Below are 25,031 nucleotides of genomic sequence, written 5' to 3'. Positions count from 1 at the left end.
GGTTAGAATCATAGTGGTAATGGAGGAGATGTTTTTATAGAACTAAAGTTATTTTTTGCACCAAAAAATTACATTTTTATCAGTGTTTGGGATAATATTTAGAACATTTTTGTTTGCTCCTTAGAAATTTTTAAAAGTTATGTACTTTAAAATTCTGTGGTGTTTTAATCTAAGAGATCTGACAGTCTGTTGCTTGTAGCTTGCATGAATCCCAGTCAATGCTTTTTCCTTACACCACCATCCTTTACCCTTTCATCCTTTCTCAGATATATTCTTTTAAATGTGAAATTCTTTTAAACCCAGAGCTCCACTGGTGTCCCAAATCCAGACCAGAAGGTGCTGCCCTGTTTCTCCCCCTCCGTGTCTCTGCCTCATTTAGAGATGATCTCTGGGTGCTTCAGGTGTATCCAAGCCAGGGGGAGGGAACATTTATTGATTTATTTCCTTCCTTTTTAACCATTGTTTCCTTTCACCTGCCTCCACAAGCGATGGCTGTGCTAATTCCTTCACAGACCATTAACTCTGGAGTGCTGTGGGACCCCAGCCCTGGCCAGTCCAAGGAGCTGCCATTCACCAGGTCGTAATTCTTCCCTTTCCTCCTCTCCCCCGTGGCTGATGTGGCTTCTGTTTGGATTGTAGATGATGATTGCACCGACTCCTTCACGCCCAACCAGGTGGCCAGGATGCACTGCTACCTGGACCTCGTCTACCAGAGCTGGCAGCCCACCAAGAAACCGGCTCCCGTCGCAATCGCCCCGCAGATTGTGGCTCGCACCTCCGCCTCTGTCACCCTGGAGTGGTTTCCACCCATCGATGGCCACTTCTTTGAAAGGTGATCATGCTCTGCTCTGTACTCTCCTGCTGGAAAAATGGGAAGGGGAGAAGCAGAGGCTCCAGGAGAGCAGCTTGGTGATGTGCTGTGCTCAGCCTGGGTTAAGGCTCTTTCCTAAATTGGTTCATACTGAGGAGGTTATTGATCTGTTGTCTGCTCTTCCTTTCTCAGCCTGTAGCACTCAGTTGAAGGCCATTGATTTGCCATGTAAAGGGCAAATCTTTCTCCATATGTTATGGGAGGAATTTTCAATCAAAGATTCCGGCCCTGTGATTCCTGCTGTGATTGCTGCTCAGGAATACCTGTGGGCTTTGGCTGTGCCTGCACGTTCCCCCCTCCTCCCCTTGCACATTCCCTTGGCAAGGACAAAGTGGATCTTGTTTTCACAACACAGAGCTCATGGGCAAGGAGGTGGCTGGTCTGGGGACAGGGACAAATGCTCCCTCCTCCCCTGAGCTGTAGATGTGAGAAGGGAATTGAGCAAGGCAGAGTCAAAGCCCCAGACCCCTGGATATGATGTGAATGTCGTTCTGTAGGTCTGCATGGGGGGGTGTGTGTTCCTGTCTGGCAGGCATGCAGCTATGTGATATCAATAATGGAAAATGTAGGGCTCTGGGCAGCAGTTGCACCTCATTGCAGCCCATATTCAGAGCAATTCTGCCCCAGTATGACCTGAGTAGCTGGGTAGTTCATCTAAATGCTCTTATGCAGCTCTTGGATGCACTGCAGAAGCTCTGGGAGTCCTGGCAGAGAACTTCCCAAATCACTGACCTTCTCGCATTGCCATTAACTCACATCCCCCTTTGCATTTCTTCTCCACCTCTTGCTTTGTTGTTTTATGGAGAGCAAACTTGGAGTGTCCTTCAGGACCAGCAGCAGTGCAGAGCACAGGAGGCCAAATTTACAAGCATATTAGCACCCAAAAAGCTGCCTCAGCACTGCTGCTTTGTGCTGGGAGAGCACCTTGAAACCACTGCTTCCATCAGGGATGAAACTCCTTCCAGCACTGCGAGGATACCGTGGCCATTTCAGTGGCCAGCTTGCACTTTATCCCACTAGGCAGAGAGCTGTTATTTTCTGCTCAGATGAGATTTTCCACCCTTATTGCAGATTAATATGGGGAGGGAAATCAAATCCTGTTAGGAATTGATAAAGAGAGGTCTTGTGCTCTGAACAGTATTTGCTTTAATTACAGTTTTGTAACTGAATCCTTTTATTCCCTACCTGTGAAAAGGACTCATGTAGCTCTGAAAATTAATTCAGAATTTTTCAGCCCATAATCATTTTTAGGTAAATTAAGTTTCTCCAATTTAATTTAGATTTCAGAAGATGCTTATTGTGTGTTAAATAAATGCCATCTGCCTCTAAAAAACACATTGATGCAGAGTTAATTGTTATGTAACCAAATATGACTTTATTACATATTTCTTATAACTCAATCAATATGTTCTTAATAAGCTCTAGTTACTTGCTTCTTAAATAACACACAGTGGATAGCCTGCTAAATCTAAAATTTCATAACAGAGTTATCATATGTTAAATAAAGAGTGATTTTCCAGGAAAAAAAAAGTCCTTAGGGTTTTCAAATCTGTGTGCTCAGTATTACTGAAGAGATTTAAAGAGACAGCCTCAAATACTTTGAGTCCAATTTCTTGTTAAAATGAGATTCCCACTGCTAACGGATACAGAAATGTTGCCGTGACCATTTAAAAATGTCACTGAAACATATAAATGATCCTGTCTAAAACATGCCCAAATTTTTGATCTGCTAATCAAAACAAGGATGATAGTATTATTCTAGTGACTAATCTTGGAAAAGCCCACGTGCTGAACTTCCAGAACCTCCGTGTCCAGCGCTGCTCGGTCAGAGACTCATGCCTGTATCAATTTGTGAAATTGGGTCACTGTGCAAGACAAGTAGGAGGTAAAATTGGCCAAGTATAATCTTATCTGTGTGTGGGAATACTGTAAATCTTTGCAGATATTTTTACACAAAGTGCACACCATTGGCCCAAATTTTACTTGCCTCACTTGAATGAATAAACTCATTCACTTCAATGGGACTATTCATGTAAAAAACAGAAGACTGATACTCAGCTGCTGAGTGCCTTGGGCCTGGTTTCTAATGCACAGAGGCCCCTTCCTTGCTGTTTTGACAGTGTAAAAGGGCCTTCAAAGGATGAATGGCTCTGGCTACACTAGCAAGTGTTGTGGCCCTATAGAAGCAGATCTCCAGTGCAAAACAGTTGTTAATGAAGACCTGACGTCAACACCGCAGGGGCTCGGGGGGCTCCAGCACCAGTTGCACATCAGGTGTGGTCCTGCAGCTCACCTCCACTCTGGGTCCTGGAAAACTGGGTCCAGCTTCCCTGCTCAGAGCGCTGGAAGCGAGGAAGAGGAGGAATTTCACTCCCAGAGCTCACTCCTGATCCCAATTACAATGCTGCTGTGGGCGTGCTCAGCCTAACTCAAGTTCCTTTTATGTCTCTTTTATTCTCCAGAGCTGTGCACAGGCAGTGACCTCTGCTTAATGAAAGTCAGGGAGGGAAAATTTAGCCTTCTGTTTAAAAACATAGCAATGGGCTGGCTGGATCTGTGGGAGGTCCTGACAGGTTGAAGGGAGATGAGGCATGGAAGTAAAGACTGTGTGTCTGTTCCCTGCTTAGATGCAATTCTGTCATAGGTGCATTAGATGATTTCCTCATAGGGTCTTCAAATTATGTGATTACTCACGTGGATTTAGGGACAGAGAGCAATGCTAACTCCTAGTTCCTGTAAATTTGGGGCTGGCTCTCCTGTGTTCTCACAATTTGGCCAAAGTAGACACAAGAGTTGTGCACAGCAGTAAAATCTTCTCCCTGACAGACCCTCCTGGCCTCTTCAGGGTGTTCAATTGGTGTTTTCCCTCTCACTAGAGAGTCACTTACCTGCATGCAAATTTGTCAAGATGCTTTGACCCTAAGCTCCAGCAGCTAGTTGAGCTCCCAGACATCTCTAATAATCAAATATATCAAGAACCAGCATTTCTTCTTGTAGCTCCTGCCCACAGGATTGGAATCCTTCCCGCTCTCCATCCTCCCTTTCAAAAAACCATGAAAAAATGTTGTATGCACCCACAATAACATATAATAATAAAATAACAATAAAGCAAATGAAACAAGTGAAAACAAGCAAGAAAAAGAGAAGTCTCTTCATTTCCTGACTTCATCCATTGAATGTGTTCATCTTCTGTCTCTGAGCATCCATTCATGCACCTCCTGTCTGAGATGCGTGGGCAGATGTGAACATTTATTGTCATGGGGCTCTGCAGCAAATTTGGGCAGAAATCTTTGAATGCATCTGCTTCTCCAAGTTTTCATTGAGGTGACAGCATTAATTTCCATGAATCTGATTCTATCTCATTCTTAGCAAGCAAATATTTTGGTCAGTGTGGTGTCCCAGAGATGGCTGGGCTGATAATCACTCTGTCAAACCATGCTGGAAAGTTTCAGCGCCTTAGAGGGGAGAGGACCAACCCTGAATTTCAAGTAGAGCAGCTCAAATTTAGTCTGTAAACAGGCACTCTTTACCCAAAGGAATGACAGATTTTTAGTGGTTTTTAGTTGCCTACTGAACTGGTGCTGGCCCCGAAGGAAATGGTCTGTTTTTCACTAGTAATCTTCAGATTTTGAACCCACTTCACTGAAATATCATGCTGTAGGAATGAATTCCTCCTGTGCTCTGAACTTCATGAGCTGGAATTTCCCCAGTACTTGGCTTATTAGAAAACAGAGAAGTCTAGATTTTCCATTACCCTGCACTTTGGGCAGTCATGTGCCACCATGTATAAGGTGGCAGATAAGGCTATCATTCCTAATTAATTGTGGTTTTGAACCAATTTATGCTCATTTTTTTCCTTGTTGTCCATGGCTTCATAAGGTATAAGGACCTGGCTTAGGTTTTCATAAGCCTGTAAATGCAACTCCATAATTAGGTTTGACATTCATGGCTCTTTATAGGATTTGTGTGCAAAAGTCTGGAGACCAAAAACTTTAACCCAGGAGTCATCCCCTGTGTAAGTCCTTTCAGCCAGTGGAGTTACATCAGGGTTGAGTTTGGCTCCCAAACTGGAAAAGTAAAAAGAGAAAGTTTGCTCATAGCCTTTCCCACATGATGCTCCTTGTGATTTCTCTCTTACCTCCAAGTCCTCACTGGTAAAAGGAAATGTTTGTCCATAAGCCTACGGTTTTTTTCCACCATGGCATCCTGTGATGAAATTGTATAGCTGCTAATTTGAGTAAAAAGCAGTCCTAATTGTGGAAACTTGGCTTCCAGACCCCTCTCCTCATCCAGGACCAAGTGCTAATGCAGGAGTCCCTTTGTAGAGAAACTGAAAGATTATTATTGCAGAGACTTCTATCCTGACTGTTCATGGAAGTGTCTGAAGGACAGCTGCACAACAATAATTCTACATTTTGATTTCTCAGGTCCATTTATTCAGGTTTCTTGATTTTCTTTTTTTAATTTTGTGTTTGCACGTATTATTCAGGCAGGCTGAGTCAGACACCTAAACCTCTGCTAAATAGGCAGCTGAGAAATGAAATAGGGTGGCAGCATCACACCAGTGGTGCAGGTGGGTGAAGTGAGACACGGAGAGAAGTTACTCACAACATGCCCACATTTTTTCATTACCAGTGTTACAGACCATGAAAGGAAGAGGAGGCCACCTTTGCCTCCCTCTCCTGTGTTCCACCCCATTGCCATGTTGTGTTTTTCAGGTGTTTTCAGCAGGTGCATCCCTTCCTGCACTGCACAACTTCAGCCAGTTACTGTCTCTGTCAGGGTGGCTCAGACACCGAGGATCACAAACAGCCTCTGCCTGAGGATCACAGTCCTCTCTTCAAAGTAGTGCTGAAATAAATCATGCAGTGGTGGTTACGATGGTTAAAATTTGCATAGCTGATTATAATAGTTGTTATAAATTATTTAATAATTGACTCAAGCTGTTCTTACTGGAGTAGTGTAGAGAGTACACTGTGTTACACACAAATTGTTTGCCTAAAACTTCTGTCCTTTCCTAGGTGCATTTGATCATTAGGATAATTAATTTTTAACTTTCCATTTTAGCAGAAAGTGTTCCTTAAAGCAGAACAATTAATTCTGAATAGTAAGCAGCTTCCTGGGGTAAATAACCATGTACTTTGGGTCATACAGGGTTCCAAATTTGTGACCCCAAGGAACACAGGGCTGAACTGTGTGAATTGCATCCTCAGCTGATACAAATCAGCTTAACCTCATGGAGGATGTTAGAGTTACTCCAGTCTACATCAGCTTAAACCCTGATCTTGTGAATGTATTAGCAAAACTATTTAAACTGAGGTTAGTTTTAGATTAGATGTTAGGAAGGAATTGTTCCCTGGCAGGGTGGGCAGGCCCTGGCACAGGTGCCCAGAGCAGCTGGGGCTGCCCCTGGATCCCTGGCAGTGCCCAAGGCCAGGCTGGACAGGGCTGGGAGCTCCTGGGATAGTGGGAGGTGTCCCTGCCATGACTGGGGTGGGATGAGATGAGCTTTTCAATCCTTTCCAACCCAAACCAATTCATTATTTGTGAACTGGTGTTTAACGGGGTTTCCCTGCTCAGCCAATCTTGATGGTAAGACAATCCTAAAGATACTACAAGTTCAAGCAATAAATAAATCCATGGTGAAAGCAGAAATAGATCTGAAAACACCTGAGGCCAATTTCTCTGCTCTAACCCCAAAGCAATGTGTGTTTTCTTTTGTCATGGTTTGGTCCAGTGCAGGGAAAAAAAAAAAAAAATAAATAAATAAAATAGGTGAATGTGATTTCCCAGGTTGCTGTCATTTTGTGTTGGATGGAGGGCTCAAAAATGCTTTTTGCACAGGCTCTTGACTTAAATCTACAGAAGGTCAGCATCAGAGAACACTTTTGTCAGTGCCTTGAGAAAAGAGGGTTAAGTGGACCTGAATTCTAAGTCTTATTGCTTTTAATATAGTTGAATAAGCAGCTCATTCAGCTGTTACTAAGTTGGTGTGTTTTCCTGTTTTCCTGGCCTCCTAGAGAAGTGGGATCAGCATGTGATCTGTGTGCAGAAGGAAGAGTCCTGGTGCAATACGCCTTCAGTGCCTCTTCTCCCATGCCCTGCGACCCCTCGGGGCACTGGAGCCCACGGGAGGCAGAAGGTGAGTCACAGGGATGGGGACAAGCACGTGGTGGGAGAGAGGGTGGGACACAGCAAAGGGAAAGACATTTTTACAGTGGGAAAATCTGGGAGTGATTGATTATACCTGCATGGAACGTGGACAGAACTAGTGGGCAGAGGACCACGGTGCCCTGAAGGAATGCCACTGCCTCAAATACCTGTGTTTTGGCCCCTGAGTCCTACCCCTGCCCATGAATTAAGTGAATTCCAGGAGCTGAACGTGAATTTCACAAAGCAGCAGAGTGCCAAGAAATACTGACCATTCACATCTGCCAGACAAATTCCTCAGGGGAGCTGTTTACTCCCTCTACTCCAAAAGTGAAGAGTTGTTATTTATTTGGGCCTGATTTGTGCTGCCTTCACTTGTGGTGAACAGCAGTGTGCTGAGGCCAGGCTGGAAGGAGGTTGCCCTTTGCAGCAGGAATGCAGGTGACCACGTCAAGCCCTCTTGTCCAGGGTGTTTTGCAAGTCATTCTCTTGGAGCCTGTTGGAGGGAGAATGGTCTGCAGGGCTGGTGGTGCAGTGCCATTAGATCTCCATCATTAACTCTCCTCCACACGTCCCTTCCGTTACGTCCCTGGCTGTATGTGGTGGAGCATATTTAAGATTGTACCAGGCAAAGGTCAGTCATCCCAAATCATGCTTTGGAAAGAGCAGAGTATTATTTCAGCATCCCTCAGGAGCTGTTCCTTCCGGAGCAGCACACTCCGGGCCCACATTTCACCCTGAGCACACAGGTGAGCTCACTGAGCCCCAAGGACAACCCTGGATTCTGCAAGCTCATTATACAAATACCTCCTTATGTTAAGGGTTTATTTGTCCTGCAACTGAAGCACCTGGGAGTTCTACATTCTACATTTTACATTCTACAAGGAATATTATTTGGGCTGCTGCCCAGGAGCTCTCCCTTGCCCTAAGGTCAGCACGTGCAGTGAGCTGTGTCCCTGCTCTTTGATGGGACAGTGGTCACTGTCCTGTGCCCCACACACCCATGTCCCAGGGTGGGGGCCCAGCAGAGGTTGTGTTTCACTCTGAATCACCCCCCAGATTTAGAACAGGGTGCCCAGAGCAGCTGTGGCTTCCCCATTCCTGGCAGTGTCCAAGGCCAGGTTGGACAGGGCTTGGAGCAACCTGGGATAGTGGGAGATGTCCCTGCCCCTGGCAGGGGTGGAGCTTTAAGGTCCCTTCCAACACAAAGCATTCCATGGTTTTCTGACATCCAAGGCTGCTGGGCACAGCTCAGAGCACAGCTGGCCCTTGGGTGGAAGCTCCATCCTGGGAAGCAGTGCTCTGGCATGAGGGTGGCTGGATCACCCAGTAAACAGAATTAGAAAAGTTTGGATCCCTTGCAGTAGTAGTTCAGGGTAGAAGGTGGAATTTCCACTTAGCCAAGGATTACAAGACTTTGAAACCTGTTTTCATTTGGAACAAAACTTGAAACTTTTGAAATTCTCCATGAAGGAAAATTAAAAACAAAAAGTTTTTGAGGCTGGCCAAAACCTTTTGTTTAGCTCATATAATTCCTCATGAACTTTGGTTAAATTATGGCATTTGAAAATATACCCTTTTAGTATAGAATCTAGGGCAAAAGCAGCTTTGAATATCAAAATGGAAAGTGTTTCAAGGTGCAAAAGTGAAAAGGTTTCTCACAAAAATGTCAAAACACAACGTTCTAATAGTGTCAGAAATTTCTTGCCATTTTCTCTTCCAGGATAAAATTTTGGCCAAATAAACCCAATTTTGCAAAGTGTTTTTATTTTGAAAGGACTGCATATTCCATTGAAATATGCAGTTCCATCAAAATTTCTCCACTGAGCTTTGATCTGAAAACTTCTAGATCTCACACATCTTGCCAGAGGCATCATTCCTAGAGAAACTAAGCTACTCTAAGATTTATTACTCAGCAGCATTTTGCATTTAATTTCCTCTTCTTGCCGTGTGTGCCTGCATGTTCTTAACTATGAAGGGTGCAGTCTGATCCTTATCTGCCTCATTTAGTTGCTCTTGTGCCATTTCTATGGAACAGAAGTTTGGTAATCATGTCCTCAGGATTAATGAGTTGTTGTTGCCACTTTAGGGTAGAAGATACACCAAGTGTGTGGTGTTTGTTGCTCCATGATTTTCTGTCTCCACTACCACACTCCCTGATATTCAGGCCCTCTGCCTTTTTGCACTTGGTCTGAGTTTACAAATAGCAGTTAGATCATTGTCTGGCTTCTTTAATTGTCTATCTGTGAGTACTCAAGCCATCAAGATTTAAATCCACTTTCTGCAGGTGTTCATGGGTGTAAATCTCCACTGCTTGAATGTCATGAAGACAAAAGGAGGCACAAGCATGGTGAAAATTAACTTGTTTTAAAATCTGAGATGACACTTATGGAAAAGGTTCTGTGTATCTGGCTTCTGAGCAGAAAACCACACTCCTCACATGTCTCTGAAGCAGCTCTGGTTGGTCTGATCTCATTTTCCTGAGCTCTCCTACCCCAGACAGCTGCACCAGCAGGCCTGGGCTATGTGGGAGCTGTGCAAAATGCAAAATCCTACTGTGGGCAGTGTCCTTCCTAATTCCCTGATTATTCCTGAGCATGGTGGCATCCAACCCCCAGGCTGAGGCATCTTATGGTTCTTTCTCAGCCAGTTGTGGCCCCTGCACGAGGGGCTGTTTGTTCCTTGGCAGAGGTCGGGCAGCTCAGATTTATTCTTTATCTTCACCATAGAGCCAGAAAGCTCTAACCCACCTGGATTCTCACCAGCAACACCAGCTAGATCAACAAACCTTACAGCACCTCCATAACTCTGTCAAAGGGGGGTTTTATGTAAGAAAGGTGATTTTGGCTCAAGCCCAGTGAGTACCTTTGCTTGCTGTGCAATATATGCATATATCAGTCAGTTCCTCCTGCTTGGCTCACTGAGAGAAGTGTGAGATTATTATAAAAAATGTTGTTGCTTTGCACTGCTCTAGAGCTCAGCCTTTTCCTGGGCCTTATATTTCCCTCAAGAGCAATTCCTTCTGTATCTTAATTGTCCCAGGTGGACATTGGAGTCCCACTGGGTGGTTCCTTTATCTTGACCACCTAAGAAATGTGGCAGGTGAGCTGCAGTTGTAGCAGGGGTGATATCCTGAGATCTCCTGATGTCCCTGTGCTGGGGAATTCATCCCAGCACTGCACTTAACTGCACAATGAAGGGTCAGCACTCCAGGCTGGAGCTGTGGGCAGCATTTGAGAGGAAGACACTCTCCTAACCCACCAGCCCTGCTCTCCTGTCAGGACATGGGGTTTGGCTCATCCTCACAAACCTCACATTCCTGCTCTGTGTTAGGCAAGGTGTGATGTTGCATGAGGTGCTGTTGTGTGTCTGATCTGTCTCATAAGGCAAAGGATTTTCAGAACCTGAGTGCAGAGGGGAAGAACAACTTCTACACCGTTTCTTTTTACATACAAATATTTGTAATTTTCAGAGTATTTACCTATTTCTAGAAATCCACTTATATGAAATAAGGTTTTAATCCTCTTCCACAGCTAAATGAATCTTTCTTACCCAGGTCTAGGTGTTGGATAATATTGAAGAAAGAGTTTCTTTATCTCAGCTTCATTGAGGTTTTTAGTTTATGAATGGCTACAGTCTGCCACCTGTTTTGGGGTAATGCTCTGTGTGCTAAGTTCCCTGGAGTCTGAGTCCAATTCACACATCTCCAGGGATCACACACTGATCTACCAAAAAGTGTAGGTTTGTTTGGAATTTAAGTCTTACCGAGGCCTTGAACTGACAGAGGTGAATTTGCAGGATCCCAGGTGGGGATGTACTGGGCTCTGAGCCATGAGCTCCATTTTCCTTTCTGTGAGAGGGCAGTGGTAAAATTCACACATCTTTCCAAAGCCCTCTGAGATACTGGAGTTAAAAAAGACCTTGGGGCTGCACTCAGGAGCTTGCTGTGGGTCTGAGGAAGTCGTCAGGGGGCTCAGCCAAGCACACCCAGCCAGCAGTGAGGGTGAGATGACGTGAGCTGAACGGGGCATTGCTGCTCACAGGAATTGTCCACAGGGCTTGCACACTTACCAGGGAGGAAACTCGAGCGTGTTAAATGGACCTCTGGCTTTCTTCAAAGTGTATCACTGCTGTGGTCTCTCCAGATGCTGATCTTAGTGGAATTCCCTCTGCTCTGTGCCATGTGAGGAGGAGAGAAGGGCTCTGGGATATGGGAGGTGAGGGAGAAGTTGGGCATCTGCAGGACAGTAGTGTTGAATCGCAGGAAGGCTGCCAGGAAATCTATTCTGCATCTGGGTTCATTTGGTATGAACGGGAGAATTCCCTGAGCTGTTTATCCTTGACAAAAGAGGCACATTTCTAACACTTCATTGAATCACAGACAATCAGAATAACCTTCACACGTTGCCCTTTTCTCTTTAAATTAGTACTGATGTCCTGGTTGTCCATGTATGCCCACTAGTTTATCTTGCTTTTTTCCTCAGTTGCAAACAGCTGTGCTGTCCATTTTTCCCCTCTGCCTTCTGCATTTCTTTCCTCTCATTACCTTTCTTTATCTTCTTCTCTGTACTTTGCCTTCTCCCTGTCATGCTTGCCTCCTTTTTCGTGTGATTATTTGGGAAGGGAAAGGGAATTTATAGCTCTCACTGGATTCTGTTACCAACTGTTCCACCCATCTGACCCCTCTGGATCTTGCAGTCCATGACTCCACGCCAAATTGTAATGTTACCATAGTATTTGGGAACTCTGCAAGCATTGTGGCTTTCATTATTTTTTAGTACTACCTCCCATGTAGTTGGACACAGCCAACGGTGAGAAAAGTAAAAGCACAAGTGCCTGTTGTTTCATCACAACGAGAGCAAAGAGACAGCTCAGACCTGTGCTCCATGTGCCTCCAAAAAAAAAAAGGGGCCTTGCACAACATGCTAGATCAGCCTGTAAATGCCACAGGAGTTTCCCCTGAGCAGCACAACAGCTTCTTGGAACAAAGGCTCTTTTCTTGTCTTTGTTGAAGGGAAAAAGATTGTATTTTCGAGTGAGAGGCAAGGGTATAAATAAGTAGGAGGTGAACTGGAGGCAAAGTGACTCTGTTTATCAGGTAAATAACCAAATGGAAGGGGTAGGAAATGCCACTGTTTGGCACAGGGAAAAGCACTAGAAATAGGAAATGCAGGCCCAGCTGCACTGACACAGAGTGTGAAGTATGGTGTCCAGCCCAGCTGGCCACTTAAACTGGGTGACTCTCACCTGGCCAGCAGATCCTGGTGTTCTTCCTCCCCGTGCTGGCTGTTCTGATGAAGTAAATAATTTCCTGGACAGATATGTTCTCCTGCCACCAGTCTGCCTTTTAAACTGATTCCAGTGAAAACTCATGTTCTCTAACTTCTGTGCCCTCTCTTTGCTTCCTTCCTCCTTTCCAGGGCACCCTGATGTTGAGCAGCCCTGCAAATCCAGCGTCAGGACGTGGAGTCCCAATTCAGCCGTAAACCAGCACACGGTTCCCCCAGCCTGCCCTGAGCCCCAGGGCTGCTACCTGCAGCTGGAATTTCGCTATCCCCTGACTCCAGAGTCCCTCACGGTCTGGGTGACGTTTGTCTCCCCAGACTGGGACTCCAGTGGAGCAGTGAATGACATCAAGCTGCTCACTGTCAGCGGGAAGAACATTTCTCTCGGGCCGCAGAACGTCTTCTGCGACATCCCCCTGACCATAAAGCTGGACGTGGGACAAGTGGGAGAGGAGGTGTATGGGATCCAGATCTACACCTTGGATGAGCACCTGGAAATCGATGCTGCCATGCTGAGCTCTGTCCCCCACAGCACGCTGTGCTCAGGCTGCAAACCCATCCAGTACAAAGTGGTCCGGGACCCTCCTTTCCCGTCGGGATCTCCAGTGGTCATCTCAAACCTCAGCAGGAGATTTGTTGATACGTAAGTAGCTGCTTTCCAGAGAGCTGGATAGATCAAAACAAAGCCCTGTTCTTATCCTTCTAATGTCCAGCACTGCAAGTGATTGTTAAGGTGTTGAACTAGACAGACATGCCAAGAACTACCAAAACTGAATGTCCTCATAGGTTGACTCTGAAACCAGGAGCATTAAACCCAAATGAGATGGCCTGAGATTTCATGGATAGTTTTTGAGAAAGTTCTGGGCTGGCTGTACAGAGATGTGTCATTCAGGCTTTCTTTAACTAAAAAGGATAATGCAATCTGCCTAAGACATGATAAATTAAATGTTTAAGCGAACCTAAATGAGCACCTCTGGAATAACATGGTCATCATTTCCTTGGGAAGATTTTGAAAGTAATATTTTGCTGGAGAAGGAGAGAGCAGGGTTTTCAGTGCTGGAGAACTGATTAACTGCTAAAGAAAGTGTGCAAAGAAATACACCTGCATGTTCAGGTGTGTAAATGTGTTTTACATGACCCACTTCCATTTTCTGCTTTCATGGGTCACTAAACCGAGTTGAATTGGTGTGAGATTGCTCTGAAATGGGAAACATGGCAAATGCTCTAGTTTGTTGTAGAAAAATCTGTAGATTGTAGAATAACTGTATCCCAGATACATTTACAGTCATCTAGTAAAGGGATACATTACTGTAGAGGAAAGTCCAACTTCAAAATATTTACTGATTTTGAGGAGATCTGTGATCTACCCGTAAGCATTTGACAGGAAGAAAAACATATTTTACATAACACGATTCCCTGGAAATGATTCACTCATCTGTGGGAGCAACATGAAGCTCTTTTGAAAAATGAACACCAGATAAAAGGAAACCTGCTAAGAAAACTGCACTCTAATTTAGAAAAGATGATCTAATTAGTACCGCTAATATCAAGGAAGCATACATCATTATGGTCTTCTAAAGCATATTTAAATAGAATAAAAATGATTAATTAACAATTCAGTAATCACCAGCTACCACCCCTTTTCATGGCCCAATTATGCATCTCAGAAGATGCAAATTGTCCCTACAGATTTAAAAATTTAAGGTAACTAACAATAGTGAATCTAAAAACAAAACCCAGGGCATCACTAAGATTACTCATGTGCTGAAAGTTAAGCATGTGCTTAAGTGCTTTCTTGGTTTGTAGCCTTGTTCAAACAATTGCTGGCTTTTAGAATGAGATGGATATTGGCATATTGGAAACGTGGAAAGTGGTGAATTTTCCCAAGATTTTGCTGTGAAAGCATCTTTGCCTGAAACCTAGCCCACTCTCATTGGAAAATGGGACTGGGTTTGGTTTGAAATATTTGCATACCTTAGCACAAGTTCCCACAGAAACAGGTCCAGTTTTGACTTCATAACACAATGTGAAGGAAAAGAAGCCCAAAACATAACTTGCATTCTGAATTTTGTCTCTTTGTCTTTTATTATGATTTTGTGGGTCACTTCTAGCTTACAGCTAGCTCAAGCAGAGGAGTGCTCTAAGAATTAAATCAGTATTCAGGAATTAATGGCAGTTCTCCTGATGATAATTGATTAAATCACGTTGGGTAACAGCACTGTCCCTGTTTGAATGTTTCAGGTAGTTACACAGCCAGCTAAAAATCAAACACTTAATTTAGTGTTTCTGGGCTCCAGCTGTGATCAGTGGGACAGAAATGGATGCTCCTGGAAGCTGGCACAGCCAACCTCACAACCAAATCCCATCCAAACCCTGCGGGCCAGCTGGGCTCAATTCCTCTGTGTCTTACCAGGGACCACAGGAAAATCCTGCCAGTGAGCTCTGACAGGACACTGGGGAAGTGAAGTTTTAGTCACTGGGTCAGGAGATGTGGAGATTCTCAAGTACTTATAGGTGGCTCTGAGACTGTTTTGGCTGATTTACAGTGAGGGTGCTGAGGCCCTGGCACAGGTTCCCAGAGAAGCTGGGGCTGCCCCTGGATCCCTGGCAGTGCCCAAGGCCAGGCTGGACAGGGCTGGGAGCAATCTGGGATAGTGGGAGGTGTCCCTAAACATGGCAAGGGGGTTTGGAACAAGATGAGCCTTAAGGTCTTTTCCAACTCAACCCATTCTGTGTGATTCAAGACTTCTGCATTTGTTTGAACATTTAAGAAGTGAGATTAAATTTTTATCGTATCATCCAGGCCCAGCACTGATCCATATCCCCTGTTTCAGAGTTTCAGAAGCTGCTGCTGGGCCATACCTTGAGCCACAATAAACTCCTTGAAACTCTGTATGAGATTTTCTGAAAATATGAATTTTCCACTGGAGCCCTGTGCAAAATCCAGCCAGAGTCTTTGCACTCCCTAAGCAGGAAGGAAAGGACAAGGGAATTCAGGGACAGAGGCACTGCTCCTACTTAATAAATGTGTGTAGAGGTAAATGCTGTCTCTCTCCCCTGTTCACATCTGCCTGTTTACCTCATTCTGCACCACTGGAATTCAGCATATTTGTGCAGCCTGACTTTGCAGCCCCTTTATCTCCCTGTGAGCCACAAGCCAGTTGCCCCTCCTTGGTGCCCTTGCATGTTTTCCATATTAAATAAAACAACACCCCCACATGTTCTGTGGAAGGCTATTTTGAAGGCAGTCACATATCTTTACTCTTGCCTCCTCTGACCTTGATCTTCACTTTCTCTTTTTCTCCCAAAGAAAATATTTGCTTGCACTGTTATCTGTGAGCAAGATCCTTTCCCCAGGTGTGGTGATGCTGAAAGAAAAATTAATTTCTCTTACCTTCTTCCCGTCAAAGAGAGGGAACTTCCTTTTAAGCTGAGAGGAGAGACAGCCTTTAATGGATAGCCCTTGCCTAGTCAGCACTGGGTGCTCCACAGAGGAGAGTAAATAACTAGAACAGTGGAAACATTTTATTAAGAAATGCAAAATAATGCCAGACCTTCTGTTCTCAAGATGAATTTTAATCTCAACTCTTGGCTCAAGCTGAGGCATAAAAATTCATTTCTAAGGGACAGGACCTTATCCAGGACCTTATCCTTGGACCTTACAAAAACCAGGCAAGATACACTTAATTTCACTAAGTGTGATCAGCCAGAATTGCTGGTATCTGGGATACAAAATGAGAGTCAGAGCCTAGGAGGAGAGAAGAAAGCTAAATAAATCAGTGGGGAGAAAAAAGAGGTCAGGCCAGGTGCAGCATAGAACTGCTGAGTCTTCACACCACAGCAACTGATAAAGGAAGGAGCCTCATCTGCAAGTCTCAAAGTCTCAGCTCACAATTTAATCCCAAGTGTGGGTTGTGCACATGCTCAGAGGCTGTTCTCTAGAAATGCTGTGTGACATGGTCACAATGGCAATTGAGGTAGTGTCTTTTTGCCATTGCTGGAGCTTTTTTGTGCTCATGTTGTTGTGCTGGAAAGTAATCATTGCTGATTTTTAAAAAGCTTGGTGGGCAGTGGGTGCCCAGCGCTCTCTGGATGGTGTCAGAGGCACAGTTAGGTGTCAGTCCCCCCAGGGCAGTCTGGGGTGAGCAGCCTGTGCTCCCCATGGCACTCCCAGTGTCCCAGTTTGTGAGCAGTGAGGAGCTGAGAGCCCTTACAAGACCTACGTGCTCTCCTCTGGCAGACCAAGCCAAGAGACATTGAGGTTGGTTTTGGAAAGTTGTCAGATTAACTGAAAAACTTTCAAAGAGTTGGAAATTTTCCCAAGTTTTCTGCCACAGTCTTTGTAAGAAGCCTCAAAGTGTGGTGGACAGCACTAGATCAGGTTGTCTTTGTGGTGTTAACCAGTAGGGCTTTTACAAAACAAAGGCATTGACTAAAATAACCTGAGAAAGAATCTCAGCACGAAGCCCTGGTACAAGGTTTGGGTTTGCAGAGTTGAGCTTCTCTGAGAATCAAGTTTGCAGTGCTATGATATGTTATTCTGAGTCATTCCTACCAGAGCTTTGGTACCAAGCTGACACATAGAGATCCTGCATTCAGACTTCAAAAAAGAAACACTGAGAGAGAAGCTTGCATTTTCTTGTACAGGGAATAGATTTTTCTTCTCAATTTTGGCTATTTTGCACTGACATTCTATGGCTAAAGCTTTTCTGTTGCTTGATAATAGTTGGAGGAGACTGATCATCATCTGTGCAAACAGCAGTTCTTGCTCAAGTACAATATTTTTAAATATGTTCTTAGAATCAGGACTTCCATTCAGTGCTGAACTTGCAAACTCCATGTCATTTCTTGGGTTTTAACTCTGTTTTAACACCTCAAGGTTGTGGACTGAGATCTCACTCTTTCTCCTTGGAGTGCTTGCAGAATGACAGAGAAATTGCCACCCTCAGGATGGCAGGTGGCTGGAGGGCTCCTGTGGCACTGTTTGTGTGTCCTTAGAGTTTCATTGCTCGTGTGTCCTTAGCATTTCACCTGCTTTAGGCCTCTACTTTACCCAACACAATAATTTCTTTTCAAATGTGACTTATTAATGTATATACCATTTGTTACTGGTCCCCAGTTGGAAGGGGCATATGATCAGTGACTTGTCTGAGGAGAGGATGAGTCAAATGGAAAGTGACTCTTTATTCTGAAGGCTTCTACAAATATGAACAAGCAGAGAGGCTGGAGAATCAGCAGCAGCTGTTCATAATGACCAAGAGCTCCTTACAGCCACTTATTGGTGTGTCTTTTAGCCCCTGAACTCAAGAATTTACCTGACCCTGGCTGAGCTGAACAGACTGGGAAATTATGAACATCACACTGATGATATCTAAACCCAAGTCCCTGCAGAATGCAACACTAAAACTTCACAGCGACATCTGTCCTTATTATGGCATTCCTTCCTTCACCTCAAAGGTCTATTCTCTGTTTTCTGGAGGTCTACCAGCCAGAGGAATGTATGATCTAAAGCAGCTGAAATGAATTGCCAAATCTATCTGTCATGAAGATAATTAACACCATATTTCCACCCAAACAAGATACAGATCACTGGGTGGTTTTTCTCCCGACACCAAAAGCTGAAGCCCATATTATCACCCATCTTCTGCTCATCCCTCCTCCAGAGTTACTGTGCCAAACCTCTCTTGATATGCCAGGAAATACTGGGGAGTATCTAAGATAGGACTGAGATATTAAGAAAACACTTTACATGCCCAGATTTATCTGCAAGGTTGTCCATGCAATACTGGCGTGCTGCACATCTGGATTCTCAGCTGGCTTTAGAACTGTGGATGTCATTCCAGCTGTCCTTGTGCACCAACACTTACCCAGCTACCCTGGAAAGGCCTTGCCTTGATGTGTGCAAGGACCTCCTATGCTTTTTCATCACCCTAATGGTTCATAGTTGGCTTGCAATGGAATGAATCATAGAATCATAGAAACATGGGATGGTTTATGCTGAAAGGGGCCTTGAAGTTCATCTCATTCCAACCCCCTGCCGTGGGCAGGGACACCTTATCACTAAACCAGGTTGCTCAGAGCTCCATTCAGCCTGACTTTCCAATTAACTGGTCTCTTCCCCTCTCACTTGCAGTAGAGTTCCCAGTTTATTCTGACTTTCCTGGTCCTAACATGTGTAATATTGTCTTATACCAACATATGGACCATCTCAAGACATCCAAACCTGTAAGTTATTAATTTCTGCATTATAACTCCATCTGCAATGACTGAGCCTATTTAACAATTCTGTATGTCTCTGGATACTTGAACTTTTGAGTTTCTGATCTTTTTGTTTTTTTCAGGAAGTGTTTGTTAGTCAGCCTCAAAGTGATAACTGAATGATAAAATTCCATTTTCATTCAAATTTCTCTTTCTACCCAACCTATTATTGGTACTAGATGTAAATGCAAAACAGTGTGTCTGTTGTTGAGTCACTGAGTATTTAATGCCCACTCTCACATCAGGCACTCCCAGGAAACTGCCATTATTAAAAGTATTTTTCACTAGTCTCCACCTAGGAGGTTTCTTTCCCATAATTGCACAATTCTCCATATTAGTTTTTCTTTAGTAATAGGTTAGAGATCCCTGGCTATATCCATATGACATTTTACAGCTCCTCTCTCTAAATGTAGAAACACTTTTACCAAGCTTCAGCAGAAACAGATTTACTCTTATTCACACTTTCTTGCTCATTTCTAAGAGCTTCCCTATCGTTTGCTTTCCATGGAAAAAGCTGTTTTGAGCTTTCCCAAGAAGCAAACACCTTTCTGTCCCACCAGGTTACTCTTAACCATGTAATTTCCAGTTTCAGGTTCAAAAACTTGCTTAGTTCCTCATCCAGAGTCCTTTTGTTGCGGAGTAAATGTTTCATTTTTCCCTTGCAGATCCTACTTTCCCATCAGGAATAGTGGCTGTGCTGTCACTGTACGAAAGCCTTGTCAGTGAAGAGTTTTGTGTGTGTTGGAGCTGCCTGTGGTCAGTTTTGGCAAGGCTGTGATGTTTGATATGCAGCTGGTGTAGGACAGTGTAGCAGGACAAGGGGCTGGCGTTGTCCATGTGCTGCTCTGAGGCCATGCCTGGCCTTGGCTGTGTCATCAGCTCCTTCCTCGTGCAGCCAGTACAGATTGCCCTGCTAATGAAACTGGAAACCCCCGTGAGGAAAGAACAGAACAACACGGGACAATTGCCTCTCCCACACTTCCCAGCAGCAGGAAGCTGCTCATGGGTTCACCTGACCCTAACAGAGGTGATGTGCATGGGAAGGAGACTCCTGCACCCAGGAGCAACTCCACTGCCAACACCCCCTGGGGAAATTCTTCCCTTTCCCAGCAGAGGGGCCTCACCTGTGGCTTGCAGGGGTCTGAGCAGGGGGGCACAGGGGTGACTGATGCTGCTCCCTGTGCCAGGTAGGAGCACACAGCTCTGCTCTGGCTCAGTGAGCCAGGAGGAGGAAAAAGATGGAAACTGCTTCCATTCCATCTCCTGTTCCTGCCTCTCTCCTTCACATGCCATGCTGTTAAATCCCGAGGTGCTGGTTGTTATTATTTATAGCTGCCAGTAGCGTGCTGGGTGTTTCACAGAGGAAATACAGAGTGCCTTCATCCAAAGAGCTCCCAGTGAAGTGTTGGGGGCCAGTGGTGCTGCTGCTCTCAGGGGTGATGCATCTCCACTTGGCTGATGTGATTTGACAGCTGGAAGCCACATTCTGATGGCTTTCCTTCTTGCCTGCTTTCTTCATTAAAGGTGCCAGGTTATCTTTGTAGAAGAAGAAAACCTGCTTCCTGACCTCACACACAGAGCAGATAGAGCAATTTTTTCCCTTACCACCCTCTGCCAAATTGCCTTAACCCTGCCCTGGAGAGGAGAAAGAACAATTTGACACTCTTTGCCCATTCAGGAGGCAGCTTTTCCGCTAAGCCTGTGCAGAGAGGCCGTTTGGTGCCAGCTGTAGTGATAGATTTGTGGTTCCTCGCTCTTGCGGTTTCTTACGTAACTCTGTAACTAAAGCTGGCACTTGACAGAATCCGTAGCTCCTGTTCTGGCTCGGCTGCACATGATGCAAGAATAAAGGTAGTGAGGGTGGGTTGATATCTTTATGGGTTTGTGATCCCAAAACAAGGCAGCCCAGAGGAATTTTTAAGCCCAGGTCTATCTCTGAAGGATGGGATGGCCACTCCTAAATAAATTAGTTCAGGAAAGAGGGACTGCCTTGTCTGGGGAGTGACACTTGGATTTGGGATCAGCTCTGCTCCAGCCAGGGACTACCCAGGGGCTGCTGAAACATTGGATTCCCATCTCCAAAGTACCTCTTGAGCTCTACACTGAGGCTGCAGAGAAATCAACCTGTAGACTACAACTTAGCCATGTGCAAGAGTCCTTAAAAAAGTGAACATTAACAGCTGTCCTATTATTATCCAAATAGATACTATTAGAAATTGATATATTTAATCACTCCCAGCCAGGGTGGAATTTGAACTCATGACCTAGAAGTAGTAGCAGAGTTTTCAGCTGCAGGAGAAAAAAAAAAAAAGTAAAAAAAATTAGAAGGTCAAACAGGACTTTTCCTGCTGGGCAAAATAATTCATTGCAGGTGAAACAGTCTCAGATATGTGGTAAATTAGGCTGTGCATTATCTCATGGATAATAACTTCTCTGATGTTTGCATTCTTGTGTGCATCTTTATTTTGGGCTCTAAATAAGATAAGAAGCACCAGAAATCTCCCAGGAATAACAAATGCATTTTCTTTGCTTGATTGAGGAAAGAAATATTGGACAGACATGTGTTATGCAACAATTTAAAAATAACTCTCTTGTAAAACTTGGAGTGAGCCTCAAATACCGCAGAAGTAGCAGAAATGTGTTACCTACCTTTTTATCAGTCAGCCAATACAGCTTTTCTCAGCTACTTTTGTTGAACTATTGGCCTGATCATTTCCTGGGCATTTTATTTTAATATATTTTCCTAGGAAGTGCATTCCAAGTCTCTGTTAAATTTGAATCTACACTCAATCAGGCAAGGATTTGGAAGGAACACTGCAGTCAGACTGAAATACCTGTGCTGTCCTTTTTATCTTGTGGGATCCGGTGACAGACAAGACAAAAGTGTGTCCAGGCTATGTTGGACAGGGCCCTGAGCAATCTGGTCTAGTGGAAGAGTTGAAATGAGATGAATTTTAAGGTTTCTTCCAACCCAAACCATTCTGGAATGCCACGATTTTAGATGCATCACTGCACGGTGTACAACCTGCTGATCCTGCTGCAGGCCCAAGGCACACATCTTGTGATTGTTTCACCCAAACTTCTCTCACCAAACTTCTTTTTGGTCAGGAGCTCCTTAAATGAATGGTGACATTGGGCATCTCTGTGAATATATCACAATTCCAGCATTTTCCTGGCACTTTTGTGGTAGGAAGAGCAAGGTGGAAAGCAAGCTCCTTCTTCTTTTCAAATTGTACCTCAGAGACAGTGCCTGGAATTTGATACCCCAAATTATCAGTCCCTGAAAGCCCAGTGCAGTAAACCAGATCATTTATTCACAGTGGTTCAGCATTTTTTTAAACTGTAAGACCAGTTGCAGATGTAATGACAATAGAGGAAATTAGCTCATGATGGGATTTTAGGAAGAGGCTAGTGGAAGTATGTTCAGTAATGTTCAGTTATTAAACCATTAGAGATCCCACTGGAGACCAGCCAGTAGGATTTCTCATAATCTGCAGCGGCTTAAGGCAAAACACAGAACCCCTGAGGAGGGAAATGACAAAATGTTCCTCTGGAAGAACAGAAATGGAATCTCCTCATCTCCTCACCCATGTCTGTGCTCTGCTCTGCTCTTGCTGTGGCAGCACATCCCTCTCTGTTATCCTCCCTCCTCCTCGGGAGCAGGAGGGCCACAGCCCTCCTGCCTGGACCCCCCAAAATAGGTGTTGGTGAGGTGGGATGGTGGATGTGAAAGCAGAGAACACTGCAAACATCTGTGTTCACTTGGGGCCCAATCTAAGCTCTACTGAAAATGCACAAAATAGCTTCCACTGGCTCCAGGAGCCTTCGGATCAGACACTGAGAGTGTTTGCTCCCATGGCTCTGTTCACCATTTTGAGATTACAGGGAAACAGGAGGGTACTGAGTTCTGAAAATCAGGCTCAGACCTGCTGAAAAGAAATCCAGGTAGTCAGGTCTGGATTCAGGGAAGGGGAAGATTATTCTGCCAAGCTGACCACCTTAAACTGAGAAGAGACTTCTGCCCAAGCTCGATGGGCTGGCACAGGGCTGAGAGCGGCAGCTGAAGCGCTCTCAGTCCCAGTGATGATCCAAAAGTTGTGGGGTGGCTGTTGGCTCCCAGGGTGTGGTGGGCAGGGTGTGCATCAGGCACTTCTCCTACAGCCTGGTGCAAGCAGGAGGATGCACGGGGACAAGCAGGACACAGTGAGGGGACACAAGCAGGACACAGTGAGGGGACACAAGCAGGACACGGTGAGGGGACACAAGCAGGACATGGTGAGGGGACACAAGCAGGACATGGTGAGGGGACACAAGCAGGACACAGTGAGGGGACACAAGCAGGACATGGTGAGGGGACACAAGCAGGACACAGTGAGGGGACACAAGCAGGACACGGTGAGGGGACACAAGCGGGACATGGTGAGGGGACACAAGCAGGACACAGTGAGGGGACACAAGCAGGACACGGTGAGGGGACACAAGCAGGACATGGTGAGGGGACACAAGCAGGACACGGTGAGGGGACACAAGCGGGACATGGTGAGGGGACACAAGCAGGACACAGTGAGGGGACACAAGCAGGACATGGTGAGGGGACACAAGCAGGACACAGTGAGGGGACACAAGCGGGACACGGTGAGGGGACACAAGCGGGACACAGTGAGGGGACACAAACAGGACATGGTGAGGGGACACAAGCAGGACACAGTGAGGGGAGACAAGCAGGACACAGTGAGGGAACACAAGCAGGACACAGTGAGGGGACACAAGCAGGACATGGTGAGGGGACACAAGCGGGACATGGTGAGGGGACACAAGCAGGACATGGTGAGGGGACACAAGCAGGACATGGTGAGGGGACACAAGCAGGACATGGTGAGGGGTGTCAGTGAGCAGGCAGCGCTCAGAGAGAGGCACGATGCAACAGGCAGAGCTTTGTCAGTGACAGTGATGGCCTTGACAGCGCTTATCCTGTCCCAGCCTGCCTGCTGGCCCTGTTCCTGTTTCCTCCCTGCTGCACCGGGACACCGGAGCACTGTCCTCAGGTGGAGGATACTGGCGTCATTCCCTCAGAATCAATGGAGAACTGCTGGCTTCTGCCCCTTGGAAATGGGGTTTTCTGCATTTCATGTCCCCCAGTCTTTCCTCCCTCGGCTGAACCACACCAGCCTCCCCTCCTGCAGTGGCCACATCTGAGCCTCACGCTGAGAAATTCTCCCATCTCACTCAGGGTCTGAGTGCAGCAGTGAAGAAGAAAACAAAACAGATTTTTTTCCTTCCTTCCCTGCTTCTAATAGCAACCAGGTGCTCTGACACTTAACCTGTGTGCTGCCGTGAAATTGCCTTTCTAGTGCAAACACCCACCTGAGGCCCAGGGCCTCGAGGATTTACTTTAGCCCAGGATTTGTAACCTAATCTCAGTGAGATTGTCCATTTATATCAACCACCTTAAAAATCATATTTTTGTTGTTGTTAAACATGGAAGGAGAAAATCTCTTGACACTGGTTTGTTGTTTTTTTTTTGTTTGGGTTTTTTTTTGAGAACTGTCTTTAAGGCCTTGGCTACAAACTTTGTTTTTTATTAAATATGCTACTGTGTTTTAACCATAGCAGGGCAAATGCTTGGAGGATTATATCAAAGTCTGCAGAAGTTAATCAATTGCATACATATCTATAGGTTTGCTACTTATAAAACTTAACAGTGAAAGACAGAGGAGAGCAGTATGTGTAAAAAAAATGTTCAAAATCAAATGTTTAAAAGGTTCTAAACAGGACCTGGCTTTCAGAGCAGAGGTGCTACAGCAGACATGTAATCCTGCCCCAGGGCATCTTGTGCTGCTCTGAGCAGCAAATGCAGCTCAGAGGGACAGAGGAGCAGCTGGATTGCAGTGGTTTAAACCTGCAGTGTTTTGCTGAGTTACTTGAGATTTACACCAATGGAAGTGAGAGCAGAGCTGCAGACTAATTGGTTTGGATTTGTAGTGATTATGAGAGTTGGTGGTGGCTTTGGTTCCTAGAAATATTCCAAGGATCAAAGGATATTTTCCTTTTCTAATATGTTGGATCCTTTAACCTCTGACTTCAGTCCCAAACCCGTGGGTTATTGCATAAGTGGGTAAGGTTTAGGCTGGTTTAGGTGTTAGTTAAACTTTCTGACACAGCCAGAAGCAAAAGTTGAGTCTGGGCTTCAGAAAGCACAGAGTCCTGTTGGTACAGAATGTACCCACCAAGTGTTCAGCTGAGATTATCTGTTCAGGCCATTGGCTGCTCCATCATTCTTCCTTGGAAACACCCAGTTCAGGTTTAAGTTGAATTTAGGAGCAGAAATCCACCATACAGTTCCCAATCTCCCATCCAGCCCAGGTGTTCATTTAGTACTCCAGCCACCCTATTTTCCTGTGCTTGTAAACAAATCATAAAAAAGCTGGAGGGCATAGAGCAAACCTGTGGCCCCTGCTGGCACCTCT

The 25,031-nt window shown here is 45.2% G+C and overlaps 1 protein-coding gene across 1 annotated transcript in view; it reads left to right on the top strand.

The window, feature by feature from the left end:
- PAPPA (pappalysin 1) overlaps positions 1 to 25,031 on the top strand; it is a 178,398-nt gene that overhangs the window by 59,369 nt on the left and 93,998 nt on the right. Inside the window, exons 5-7 of the mRNA XM_058853889.1 lie at positions 640 to 832; positions 6,892 to 7,013; positions 12,442 to 12,949. Of these exons, the coding sequence (XP_058709872.1) occupies positions 640 to 832; positions 6,892 to 7,013; positions 12,442 to 12,949 (823 nt within the window). The remainder of the gene's footprint in view (positions 1 to 639; positions 833 to 6,891; positions 7,014 to 12,441; positions 12,950 to 25,031) is intronic.

This window comes from Poecile atricapillus, chromosome 20 (assembly GCF_030490865.1).
Source record: "Poecile atricapillus isolate bPoeAtr1 chromosome 20, bPoeAtr1.hap1, whole genome shotgun sequence".
Classification (NCBI taxonomy): domain Eukaryota; kingdom Metazoa; phylum Chordata; class Aves; order Passeriformes; family Paridae; genus Poecile; species Poecile atricapillus.
This window is presented reverse-complemented; position numbering and strand designations above follow the sequence as displayed.